At 44.1% G+C, this 13,017-nt stretch overlaps 1 protein-coding gene across 1 annotated transcript; it reads left to right on the forward strand.

Moving 5' to 3' along the window:
* The first annotated feature begins 559 nt into the window (after positions 1-559).
* On the forward strand, positions 560-11,797 carry LOC121532302 (membrane transport protein XK-like). Its single transcript, XM_045227153.1, has 3 exons — positions 560-1,573; positions 9,875-10,134; positions 10,230-11,797. The coding sequence occupies exons 1-3, from the start codon at positions 1,224-1,226 to the stop codon at positions 11,066-11,068; spliced, it is 1,449 nt and encodes a 482-aa protein (XP_045083088.1). The 5' UTR covers positions 560-1,223; the 3' UTR covers positions 11,069-11,797.
* Positions 11,798-13,017: the final 1,220 nt, after the last annotated feature.

Here is a 13,017-nt window from a genome sequence, read left to right on the forward strand (position 1 = left end):
ACAGTGTGGACTGATGGAGCTTACATGGATGTACCTGTAGTAAGTGGACCTACTGTCAGAGCTGGTGCTTCTCATGGTCCTAGCATGGTTGTGCGGTGTCAAAGGACACTTTGATAATTAATAAAGTTGACTTTATAGCTTTTATTGGTAAGGTTATCAATATGACTCAGGTTGTGGAAAGCAGAAATGCCAGGTTGAAGGTTATTGTGGCAAAATAGATATTGGGGGTAACAGATGTTACTGTTGAAATGGTTGTTTACATGCTGAACAATCCTAAGGGTGGAGTGTTTCAGCGTGATATAGATAAAGTTTAATGGGGTTGGGGAGGGGAGGGTGTGGTAGAAGTTAGGGATTTATTTGGTTTTAATATATTATTATTATTATATATTTTTATTTTTTTGGTAGTGCAGAATTGGGCAGATCATAATTGATCGTACATTCAGCAGAGTAGGTGGCAGCATGCACAAAACGATTTTTTGCGGACCGCCATGATATCATAGAAGTAGAATAATCACTGGCCCTAGGACCCAGGAGCGGTAGCACTGCCCCTACCCTACAAACACGTTCCATAGACAAAAAATAGGAGGCATGTTCAGACACACCTGCTTTGCTTTCGTGATCACTAGAGGAGCTAACGAAACATTCAAATGTGCAATGGGACACGATAGTGGATGGATTGTTTCGGTTTTGATTAGGATACAACATTCGACGTCGCTTTGGGGGTAAATGGGGCCACTGAGCACAACATTTGCAGGCGGACATCAGCGGCATGGCTTTTGCATTGCGTTCGAAACTTTCTTTGCCAATCTTTGAGATTACGACTGGTGTTTACACGTACAACCACCCGAGAGATCCGATGCTGTTTTTATTTTATAGTGGCCACAGTGTCAACTGTCTGTAAACGAAATGAAAATAAGCACAAGAGAGCGCGTCATGTTGAACTGTAATGAGTTATTGTTGTTGTGTGTTGAAAGTGGACGAAAGCACAGGACCAACCGAAGCAAACATATCACAAGGAAACATTTGAAGACGTTGTTTAACAAACTTGATAAATTCATGAATGATAACCAACTGACGTGCTTTGTTTGAAGAAATTGATACATTGTTTATGGACAAGTATACAATGTGACATTGCAATCTATAGCCTACCTTCCTGCCTAAAACTGAGCCATCCATTCGCCCTACAGTTCTCCATTGTCTGACATTGTTTTGTTCAGTGAGTCATGGAAGAAGAGGGCGACCAAGTCGAAAAGATCTCTGAGGTCGAGCAATCCCACCATGAATCCGCCTCTGAAAACGGAGTCATATTGGTTGTCAACCACAATAACATTCAGCCCCCTTTCAGCGTGGTGTTGGCCACATTGTTGTATTGTGTTGAGTTTGTCTGCGCAGCGGTGCTTTGCAACATTTACCACAAGAGCGATGACGACGTCTGGATGGGGTTGACCATCACCTTCATGTTGGTGCCGGCTGTATTGACTCAATTGGCGCTGACATTCATTCATAGAGATTTAGGAAGAGACCGCCCCCTCGTCCTCTTCTTGCATCTACTACTCCTGGGCCCGTTAATTAGGTAGGTATAGTGCCACAAGTAATCACAGTGCTGAGTAGCTTCGGACCACAACTACGATGATTTGAAGCAACGTGCTGAGTAGTACTGTAATGTGAGTTTTCTACTGCCGCCCAAGGCCCAGGCTTTCGTGGTACAGTCAGTAGAGCACTCCTATGCACAACATAATCTTGCCCCCAATCAACTGTTCTCTCTCCCGCTACATTGGTGGGATTATTCCAATTCGGTTGTCTCGGGTGTGGTGTTGGGGAAGCATACCTGTTGTCAGGTGGGACTGTGCGCGAGGATGCTTCTCGAAGGAGAGAGGGTAATGTGTAAAATGGCTTATGAACTCAGCAAAAAAAGAAACTTCCTCTCACTGTCAGCTGCGTTTATTTTCAGCAAACTTAACTTGTAAATATTTGTACGAACATAACAATATTCAACAACTGAGACATAAACTGAACAAGTTCCACAGACATGTGACTAACAGAAATTGAAAAATGTGTCCCTGAACAAAGGGTGGGTCAAAATCAAAAGTAACAGTCAGTATCTGGTGTGGCCACCAGCTTCATTAAGTCCTGCAGTGCATCTCCTCCTCATGGACTGCACCAGATTTGCCAGTTCTTGCTGTGAGATGTTACCCCACTCTTCCACCAAGGTACCTGCAAGTTCCCAGACATTTCTATGGCCCTAGCCCTCACCCTCCAATCCAACAGGTCCCAGACGTGCTCAATGGGATTGAGATCCGGGCTCTTCGCTGGCCATTGCAGAACACTGACATTCCTGTCTTGCAGGAAATCACGCACAGAACGAGCAGTACAGCTGGTGGAATTGTCAAGCTGGAGGGTCATGTCAGGATGAGCCTGCAGGAAGGGTACCACATGAGGGAGGAGGATGTCTTCCCTGTAACGCACAGCGTTGAGATTGCCTGCAATGACAACTAGCTCAGTCCGATGATGTTGTGACACACCGCCCCTGACCATGACGGACCCTCCACCTCCAAATCGATCCTGCTCCAGAGTACAGGCCTCAGTGTAATGTTCATTCCTTCGACGATAAACGCCAATCCGACCATCACCCCTGGTGAGACAAAACCACGACTCGTCAGTGAAGAGCACCTTTTTGCCAGTCCTGTCTGGTCCAGCGACGGTGGGTTTGTGCCCATAGGCGACGGTGATGTCTGGTGAGGACCTGCCTTACAACAGGCCTACAAGCCCTCAGTTCAGCCTCTCTCAGCCTATTGCGGACAGTCTGAGTACTGATGGAGGGATTGTGCGTTCCTGGTGTAACTCGGGCAGTTGTTGTTGCCATCCTGTACCTGTCCCGCAGGTGTGATGTTCGGATGTACCGATCCTGTGCAGGTGTTGTTACACGTGGTCTGCCACTGTGAGGACGATCAGCTGTCCGGCCTGTCTCCCTGTAGCGCTGTTTTAGGCGTCTCACAGTACGGACATTGCAATTTATTGCCATGGCCACATCTGCAGTCCTCATGCCTCCTTGCAGCATGCCTAAGGCACGTTCACGCAGATGAGCAGGGACCCTGGGCATCTTTCTTTTGGTGTTTTTCAGAGTCAGTAGAAAGGCCTCTTTAGTGTCCTAAGTTTTCATAACTGTGACCTTAATTGCATACCGTCTGTAAGCTGTTAGTGTCTTAACAACCGTTCCACAGGTGCATGTTCATTAATTGTTTATGGTTCATTGAACAAGCATGGGAAACAGTGTTTAAACCCTTTACAATGAAGATCTGTGAAGTTATTTGGATATCTACAAATTATCTTTGAAAGACAGGGTCTTGAAAAAGGGACGTTTCTTTTTTTTGCTGAGTTTATATGAGCGTTCTACTGCCTGACATAGTGTAGAGCACTAGACTCCCCCTTACAAAAAATATTTACGTTTTGAAACTGCAGTAAAAGTGCAGTAACTGTGGTATTTCGGACGCAGTAATGACAGAATAACTGCAGTTACACTGCAAAATTACTGCAGTAAAAACATTTTTATTTTGGATGCAGTATTTGCAGCATACTGCAGTTATACTGCACTCTGACTGCAATCTTTTTTTCGTTACCGAAGGTTCATATAATTGAGTCCTCAGTGAACTGTTCTTTATTTCCCGCTACAGTACTGTAGGCCTACTAAGAAACACTCTACAATGTTTACTCAGTTATCCTATACATTTGGCTGTTTGTTTTCTTGCCTCTTCAAACCTGTTTGACCAGATGTGAAGTGGGTCAACGTTCTGATAGACCCTCTCATTTACACCTTTGTCAGACGTGACTCATGTAGCCTACTGTAGATACAGCTGCTTCTTTGTGTCAACCCACTTATAATTGGGTTTGAACTGTCACTGCTACTAAGTGACAAGTTATAAGGAGTGGGACCTCATTTGAGGACAATGCCATTGGTATACAGAAATGCATGGGTGTGTCTTTTCTTTATTTTGTTTCACATATCTAATTGGCTGAAATTAGATTTTTGCTTTGGTGTGAAATGCCCACACTTTGAAGGCTTCCATTGCTGCTCTAACACTGAAAGTCCCCTCACTTAATCCTTTTAAGTACAAATCACTCTTAACTAGACCTGTTGAACAAACCGTGAGCCATTAGTCACTGGCAAAATAAAGTCAAAGTGGAGTCTTTGGTAGATGTTTTGAAACTAAGCATGTCTTGAGTGACACTGTTGGTGAACTTTGGTTTGTCACCTTGGATTTTAATTCAATTTGATCCACTTTAGTAGAGATGGAAGATATGGGAAAAAAATTCATATCACGATAAATTGTATGAATTTATGTGTTAACGATAAATAGAACGACAAGTATATAACACTAATGTGAACAGATTTTTTTTTTTTATCTTTTAAACTACTAGTAGTCTGATGATTGTAGCCATCAATTGTCCCATTAACAATCACCCATATTAGCTAACTTATTTAATTTCAAACATCATATTTCTCTAGTATAGGCTACTTATCGCAATGAACGATATCAACAAAATGCCTGCGATAAGTTATCGGTGTGGTTGGTGTTGATAATTGTTGGTTTATTATCCCAGCTGTACACTGTAGGCCTTGTAGAGAGCCGAAGGTGTGGCCCTTTAACACTTTATGAAGTAGGCCTTCTGCATGGCTTACCATTCCATATAGTTTACAATGGATAACATTACAGATAACAAAAGACCCAGAAAAGCAGAATAACAGTGTTTCCTATAATTCATTATAGTCGTTCTGCATTTAATATTTTCCGCAACAAGAAACTGCCTTGAATCTGTGAGGTGAATGTGATCCATTTAGTGAAGGGTGACTATCAGCCATGTGTGGAAGAAACCACTGTGTCAAGTATTCAAATATCTAGTGGAGTCTCTGACTGGGATGTGGAAGCAGTGACCTGTGTCATATCCCTCGGGATTCCTCTAGAGTAGCAGATTTACTGCATGAAAACACACTGTCAATGTTTTTAAATGTTTTAAAGATTGTATATATTGTAAGACTAAGATTAGAATACATCCCAGAATACCTTACTTCTACAGTGCATATCTTGTCAATTCAAAGGGCAACTTTGGCATGATCTCTTTGGCTGCACTGGCTGCACACATTATGGCCCCCATACTCAACTGGTGGACTGGATCTGGACCCAGAGTGGGGTCAATTAGGACCGCGGGTCCCGAAAAGGAAGATTTTGTACTTTTTTTTACTCGGTTGGGCTTCGACCCGTGGTATAATATAAACACACATAAGACATGGAAGAATACGTAGAATAGCAGGAAATGAGCTTTAAAACAGCAAAAAAAATATCTTATTTATGCAAAATGTGTAGAACTGTGGGAAATTAGCTTTAAAACTAACATTTTCTCTCCTCCAACAAGAGGGGAGTGAACCGTTTGAGGTTGCAAGGTGGGGGTTTGTTACTGTGCCGATAAATTACATTATCCATCCAGACCTTTGCCACCGAGGAAATTTGTGTGACCGGACCTCCTCAAATAGTACTTGAGTACCCCTGTTTATGACAAATCAAGTGACTGGCTAGCAGGCATTTGCCAAGCCAGCACATGACATGACATTGGCACACTGTTTACAGCCCTGCTCCCCCTCTCCCTCACTATAGCAGTGCTAAACCGTAAGAAGCAGCCCTTCAGTTTTCAGTAGAACTAGATCAAGGTTTGGTTTCAGGGTTGTTGTGCTACAGCTACACAGTTCTATAATTATACTCTGGAGGGTGGCTTGTCTGGGGATGTCCCTTGGACAGGAAGCTTCATATCATTAACTTCTGACTTGTTTTCCTGCCTCACCCTATTTTGTTTCTAAGGCGATGGATAACTGTGTCAAACAGAGGTACTAGATCAGGGGTCTCCAACCATTTGTGGCATGAGAGCTACTTTTAAAAAATGAAACGTGCGAGCGACACTTTTTTTGTTATACCTTTCAAATTGGCACATTCTTCTCCTCTCCCCTGCAACTCTTCCCCAGGTCCATAGTGTACAAGATAAAGTGGTAAAAGAATGGTTAATAAACAACTCTAAGGGGGGCCTATAAAATGTGATTTTATTATGTTATGTTTTTATTAAATTTTTTGTTTTATAAAGGGGAACATTTAACTCTTACAATTACAAATGTTCATAGAGAAACAACTAAATTGGATGTTCCCCTTTAATTCCGCATCTGGCTCTTAATTGTGCCTCTAGTGAGTGAGTAATGTGATGGTCTAGCGATGGTTCTGTACTGCTGCTGGTCAGTTCATGGCAAAGTTTCCAAAGAACAAATAATAGATACAAATTATAAACTTAATCATGATATACTTCTGCCAGGTAAGCCTACTTTGTAGTTAACATTTAATTGATAACGTTTTGGGGAAAGTATTTCTGTCAACCCACAAGACGGTTATCACATCTACTGGCTGCACACGGAATGATGAACAAGCGCACACAGAAAGGGATAATGTTGCGTTGATTAGATAGTAGATGGGAGCTTGTTGTGTCTGATAGCCTACTTGTGAGATTTGTTTATGTCAGTTTGCGGTGTAACACGTGAAAATTGCATATACTTAAGAATTGTTTGGCGAGTTACTCATAGGTGGGCTGCGAGGTACTGGTAACTTGCGATCGACCTGTTGGAGACCCCTACATTAGATAAACAGCTGTGCATTAGTTACAGTTACTCCCACTGTCCCCTCTGACCTTTGGGTTGATCTTTGGGCGGCAGGAAGCCTAGCGGTTAATGCGTTGGGCCAGTAACCGAAAGGTCGCTGGTTCGAATACAAGGTGAAAATATTCTGTCTGTGCCCTTGAGCAAGGCACTTAACCCTAATTTGCTCCAGGGGTGAGGTACTACTATGGCTGACCCTGTAAAATAACACATTTCACTGCACCTATCTGGTGCATGTAATAATAAAACTTTTTTTTTTTATCAGTTGTGCACTTCCTGTGGAGCTTGGTTGATGTCATCACAGATCATCATCTGTGTTGGCGCAATTCGATATTGCATGTTTATTAGCAACTCTGACCAAGGGTTGAAATGCTGCTGGCTGCACGGCTTGCTTTACCTTGTAATAGGCAAGGACTCTAGCTCACAGGGTAGTGTTTGTCTTGTTCCTCACAGGTCTTTAAATTAACGCAAAGTACAGTTTCACTATATGAATGTGTTTTTCAATCTATATCTTAGATAATCTGTTGACAAGATGTTGTGTAACATGGCCAACTGGGAGTCTCTGTGGTGGTAATTTGGTTCCCTGCTTGAGTGGACCTTGTCACAGCTTGTCTCTGAGAGAATAAATTCCTCTCCCGAGGCAGAAGTAGCTACATACTTACAGTTGATAGCACTGTCCCTGTCCCAGCATGCAACACTGAAACGATGTTTACAGACAGTGAAGAAAGGTTGGTCTCTTGATGTCCTTAGCACCAATGCATCTTGTGGGTGTTATGCCAAAGCACGGTTGTTAACAGACTAGAGATTCTCATCTTGTTATCTCAAGGAGTATGCTGAGATGATTTCCTGGTGATGAAACCACCCTTGCGCCTTTTCTGATGAAAGACAACCGCAATGGTTGCTTGAACTGCAGCCCATTTCTTAAAGTGGCAATCATCAGTTGAAACAATAACAAAGCGATCTCACCACCACCGTTTCGTTAAAAAGCTGAGGGATGAGGCTGGAGAAATGTAACCACTCAGATTCATAGACTGAGCTATGGATGCAAGGACTTGACCATCCATGATATACAAATTATAAAGCTATACAGTGTTTATTTACATTGGAGTAAAACAAACTTATGTTTTGGGGTGTGACAGTTGAGTTAAGCTCATGAGGCATTTATAAGTTATATTCTTCAAGAATCAGTAGGCTACATATCATTAATTTAATAAGTGCAAAAATGGATGAAGCTACTGCAGATTGCCCCTTTTTAAGGTAGTTCCTTATTGCATGTGTGTTTTACTTTGTGCTCTTTACAAGTACTGGTATCCTAAGCAGAGAGCAAAGTGGTTTTTATGGCCAGGGAGTAATTACCCAGAAGTAGGCACTTTGCTTCACCTGATGGTACCATTAGATGCTGCTGTGGACATCAGGCATAATGATTCTGTCAGCCAACCTTTTCTCCAGCTGTGCTTTTTCCTCTAAGTCAAATGTATTGTGTTTCTTAGTAATTTTTTCAGAACCTGAAGTGCTGGACTGACTCCAGCACGCATTCTCAGCTGCATTATGATGCCAAGCTTCCCTGGAAATCAATCAGTAAATCATAGTCTTGTGACCGCTACCACCTCCCATCTGTAGACCAAACATAAAACTCTCAGACAAGATGACCTCGATTCTTTTGCGTAGGCTACCAGTAGTACCACTGGAGAGATAAGAGGTGGCTTGTGCCCCTCCCTAATGTCTCTCGGTTCAGAGAGAGTTGAAGTCAAAGACGAGAGGCTCTCGTTTTGGTTGTGCACTGTAAGGTCACAGCGAACGTGATTCCACCAGCACCACAACAGCTGAAAAAACACTGGCTGAAAATGGATGACGGCTGAATGTGGTGTCCTGTAGCAACCCACAGCTGAGCTGGCAGGAAGAGGATCCTAGTAGCTAGCCTGTCTGTGTTCTCTCCCTTAAGCCCATGTACAAAGTAGATGTTTTGGTCTGAAAGACAAACACTGTGATTTACTTGGTTGAGTGTGAATACCTTAGACCAGGGTTCCCCATCTGGTGGCCCACGGGTGGTTGTATTTGTCCCCCCTAGTTTTCTGAGCAAAAAATAAATCATTTTGTGTGGAATTTTCATTGTTGGACATAAGGCTGTAAAGAAAACACCAGGAGATTTTAATTTTAAGAAATCTGTTCCTAAGTATTCCCATGCATACTAGAGAGACATGATTGTATACAAATGTAAGCAAAGTTTGAAATGATATGATTGACTAAAACAATCTGTTTGGGCTTCTTACAGTCAATTTGCAGTCTACAAATGATTTGTAATTATGTTCCGGCCCCCCGACCATCCGCTCAAGAAGAAAACGGCCCGCGGCTGAATCTAGTTGATGATCCCTGCGTTAGGCGTTATGGAGTGCCATGTGTACAGCTATCCACTGCACTGGAACTACTCAACATAAGCAGATGAAAGTAGTGCTAAACAACATGTCTGTGCTATTTGTGTGCGGTGTTAATGTCTTTCTGTCAGTGAACACAAACTATTTTCCTCTGTGAAGCGGAAGGGAACGCACAAATACTGAGTGTACAAAACATTAGGAACACCTTCCTAATATTGAGTTGCAACTCCTTTTGCCCTCAGAACAGCCTCAATTCGTTGGGACATGGACTATAAGGTGTCGAAAGCATTCCACAGGGATGCTGGCCCATTAATTCTCCAAGGCTTCCCATAGTTGTGTCAAGTTGGCTGGATGTCTGGACCTACTACCATACCCCGTTCAAAGGCACTTAAATATTTTGTCTTACCCATTCAACCTCTGAATGGCACACATTCTCAATTGTCTCAAGGCTTAAAAATCCTTCTTTAATCAGTCTCCTCAACCTTCATCTACACTGATTTGAAGTGGATCTAACAAGTGACATCAATAAGGGATCATAGCTTTCTGGATTCACCTGGTCAGTCTGTCGTGGAAAGAGCAGGTGTTTCCTAATGTTTTGTACACGCAGTGTCAAAGGCTGTCACAGTTTATTTTTTGCCCTCTGGTGGAGCCATATAGCAATGTCGCATTTTTTTGTTTTAATTTTAAAATGTGAAGGAAAATGTAATATTTATTGCAAATCATGTGACTGAAAGTAAAGAAACAATCTTTGTTTTTTTGTTAGCCTGTACTGCCCTCTGGTGGCTGTGGTATTACTCTTCTCTCCTGTCCTCCTCAGGTGTTTCGAGGCTCTGGTGGTTTACTTCAAGGCGGGTAAAGAGGAGGAGCCGTATGTGACCATCTCCAGGAAGATCAAGCTGAAGAAGGACCAGGCCACGCCCATGGAGTGGGAGATCGGCCACTCGGAGCGCAAGCTGGCGACGCACCGGAACGCCTTCAAACGCACAGCCGTCATCCAGGCCTTCCTGGGATCCACCCCTCAGCTAACCCTGCAGCTGTACGCCAACATCCAGGAGAAGTACTTCCTCCCTATCAGACGTAAGAGTCCTCTTGATGGCATTCATGGTGAATGCTGTATGTTTTGCTGCTGTTTGGAGGGTCTAACAAGTGCTTTGTCTCTGTGTTCATCCCAGTGACTCTGATGATCATCTGCCTCATCTCCATCACCTACGGGGCCCTGGTGTGCAGCGTGCTGGCCATCAACATCCGCTACGACGACTACAAGGTGCGGCTGCGCCCGGCCGCCTACCTCTGCATGATCCTGTGGCGGGGCCTGGAGATCGCCACGCGCGTCACCTCCCTGGTGTTGTTCAGCTCCGCGCTCACCTATTGGGTGATCCCCGTGGGCCTAGGCAACCTGCTCTTCTTCTTTCTGCAGCCATGGGCCGAGTTCTGGGCGCGACGTGCCTCGCTGCCCGACAACGTGGAGAAGAACTTCAGCAAGCTGGGCACCACGGTGGTGCTGTCGCTGGTCACCTTCCTGTACGCCTGCATCAACATCTTCTGCTGGTCGGCTGTGCAGCTGGACCTGGCCCACCGCGACCTCATCGAGAAGAAGCAGCACTGGGGCCGCCTGGCCTCATACTACAGCGGACGCTTCCTGGAGAACGGCGTGCTCATCGCCCTCTGGTACTTTTATAAGTCGGACTTCTACGCGTACGTGTGTGCCCCGCTGCTGGTGGCCCAGCTGCTCATCTGCTACAGCCTGGCTGTGCTCTTCATGCTACTCTTCTACCAGTTCTGCCACCCGTGTCGGCGCCTCTTCAGGCACAATGTGCACGACTGCCTGGCCTGCGTCTGCTGCTGTCGGAGGGGCGTGGGGAGAGAGGGGGAGGGGCAACCCCACTCCTATTCCACCACCGCCACCATGGTGCTGGTGCCACTGGAGCCGCCTGAACGGCAGCCCCCCGACCTCACCAGCCAGCTGGGGGAGCACGAGACGGCAATCGTTGAAGACATGGAGGCGGCTTGAGAAGGCCCCAGCTACTGAACTAATGGTTATGTACACTCAGGACTGTTATACCGTGAGTGGTGCAGATTAGGGGACGGACAGAGCAGCTCGCTCTGCACTGCGGGGCACAGAGGACAAGTTTGTCCCAAATGGTTAGCTAATCGCGTTTAAAAATGATGCTGTGATTTTATCGATGCTCCTCGTTTTAGAATAACACATGCACGCAGAGCCTTGGACTTAAAAAGATCAGCCATGATATAGACAATGTTACATCGCTGTTGTTGAATGGAAAATGGGTTACTGACGAGTGCACCGTTTGTACTGGACATCTACTGTACAGGTAGAGAGGCAGTGGGCCACGGGAGACCAAAGAATGTACTCTATTAAGATATGCCTGCGTGATGCACAAAGGCAGCCTTGAGAGAGCATTACAGGGTCAGATACAGTGGGGCCAGGTGTGTGGGAAGCATGCCAAGTGTCTCCGGCCCTAGAGGACCGACTCGCCCTTTAAACTGGGACTTCCCCTGTTTACGTTCTCAGGGGTTTACTTCATGAACAAACTTAACATGTTGCAATAGGTCACTTTTTCATCCGCACGCCCATATGTAACAAAGGTTAGATGAAATCTGAGATACCTTCCTCGTACTCCACCCACTGTATGTAATGAATGGTTTGTATTATTACACTGAACAAAAATATAAACACAACAATTTCAATGATTTTACGGAGTTCATTAGGCCCTATTCTATGGATTTCACATGACTGGGCAGGGGCACAGCCATGGGTGCGCCTGGGAGGGCATAGGCCCACCCACTTGGGAGCCAGTCCCAGCCAATCAGAATTAGTTTTTCTCCACAAAAGGGCTTTATTACAGACAGAAATACTCCTCAGTTTCATCAGCTGTACGGGTGGCTGGTCTCAGACGATCCCGCAGGTGAAGAAGCCGGATGTGGAGGTCCTGGGCTGGCGTGGTTACAAGTGGTCTGTGGTTGTGAGTTTAATCAGCTTCTTGATATGCCACTCCTGTCAGGTGGATGGATTATCTTGGCAAAGGAGAAATTCTCACTAACAGGGATGTAAACAAATTTGGTTTTTGTTGTTGTTGAGAAATACACTTTCTGCGTATGGAAAATGTTCGGGATCTTTTATTTCAGCTCATGAAACATGGGACCAACACTTTACATGTTGCCTTTATATTTTTGTTCAGTGTAGTACCCGGCAGCTCAGTTTGCCCTTCTTTTTTTGCCTTTGCACACACAGTGTTTAAAAGGCAAGCTGAGTCTGACAGTGATCACTTTGAAGTTCAAGTGGGTTAAAGAGCCAATAGATTTTATGTAATCACACTGTCCTTGTAAATATATAATAATTGAAATGCAATTCAGAACATATCTTTTTACTTTCAATGATGGTTTAATATAAAGAACTTGATGCCTCATTGGTACCTTATGTCTGAAACATTGGTGCATTAATCCCTGCTTTTTTTGAATGATCTGTTTCAATAGTATGTTTTAAGTACCTTAACTTTTCCATTGTTACTTGAATTTAAATGTGTTGAATAAAAAATGCTGTAATATAGATCATATTTTGTCTTTAATTATTTGACTAGTAGCCTATGGTATTGCTTTCCAAAAAACCTTATAGATAGGAAATTAAGCATGAGGTGGCACCACAGGTCCCAGAGTGGTGGGGCCATTTTGTCTTTCTCCTGATGGTAACCAGGTCAAAATCCTGAACCTAGTTGTAGCAGGGACCTTAAGGGTTGCCCTATTGCCTGGGGCAAGTGAACTGAGCAGTCGGGCAAGTTGAGCCTGCTCTAAAGTTGCGCAGCTGATTTAAAAATATATATTTTATATAAAAATGTTTTTCTGAAAACAGCCACTGGAAGGAATTCCAGTAGACCTAGCCTAAAACTGTTATTTCTGGTTCATCCCTATTGTTTAAGAGAAAGACTGTCAATTTATGGCATTTAT

Source organism: Coregonus clupeaformis, chromosome 2 (assembly GCF_020615455.1).
Source record: "Coregonus clupeaformis isolate EN_2021a chromosome 2, ASM2061545v1, whole genome shotgun sequence".
In the NCBI taxonomy this organism is placed as follows: domain Eukaryota; kingdom Metazoa; phylum Chordata; class Actinopteri; order Salmoniformes; family Salmonidae; genus Coregonus; species Coregonus clupeaformis.

Bases quoted from the DNA above. Each gene is read 5' to 3' on its own strand.
- LOC121532302 (XM_045227153.1), top strand. From the start codon at position 1,224: ATGGAAGAAGAGGGCGACCAAGTCGAAAAGATCTCTGAGGTCGAGCAA. The intron at 1,574-9,874 runs GTAGGTATAGTG...TGTCCTCCTCAG, and splicing joins CTCCTGGGCCCGTTAATTAG to GTGTTTCGAGGCTCTGGTGG. The intron at 10,135-10,229 runs GTAAGAGTCCTC...TGTTCATCCCAG, and splicing joins GTACTTCCTCCCTATCAGAC to TGACTCTGATGATCATCTGC.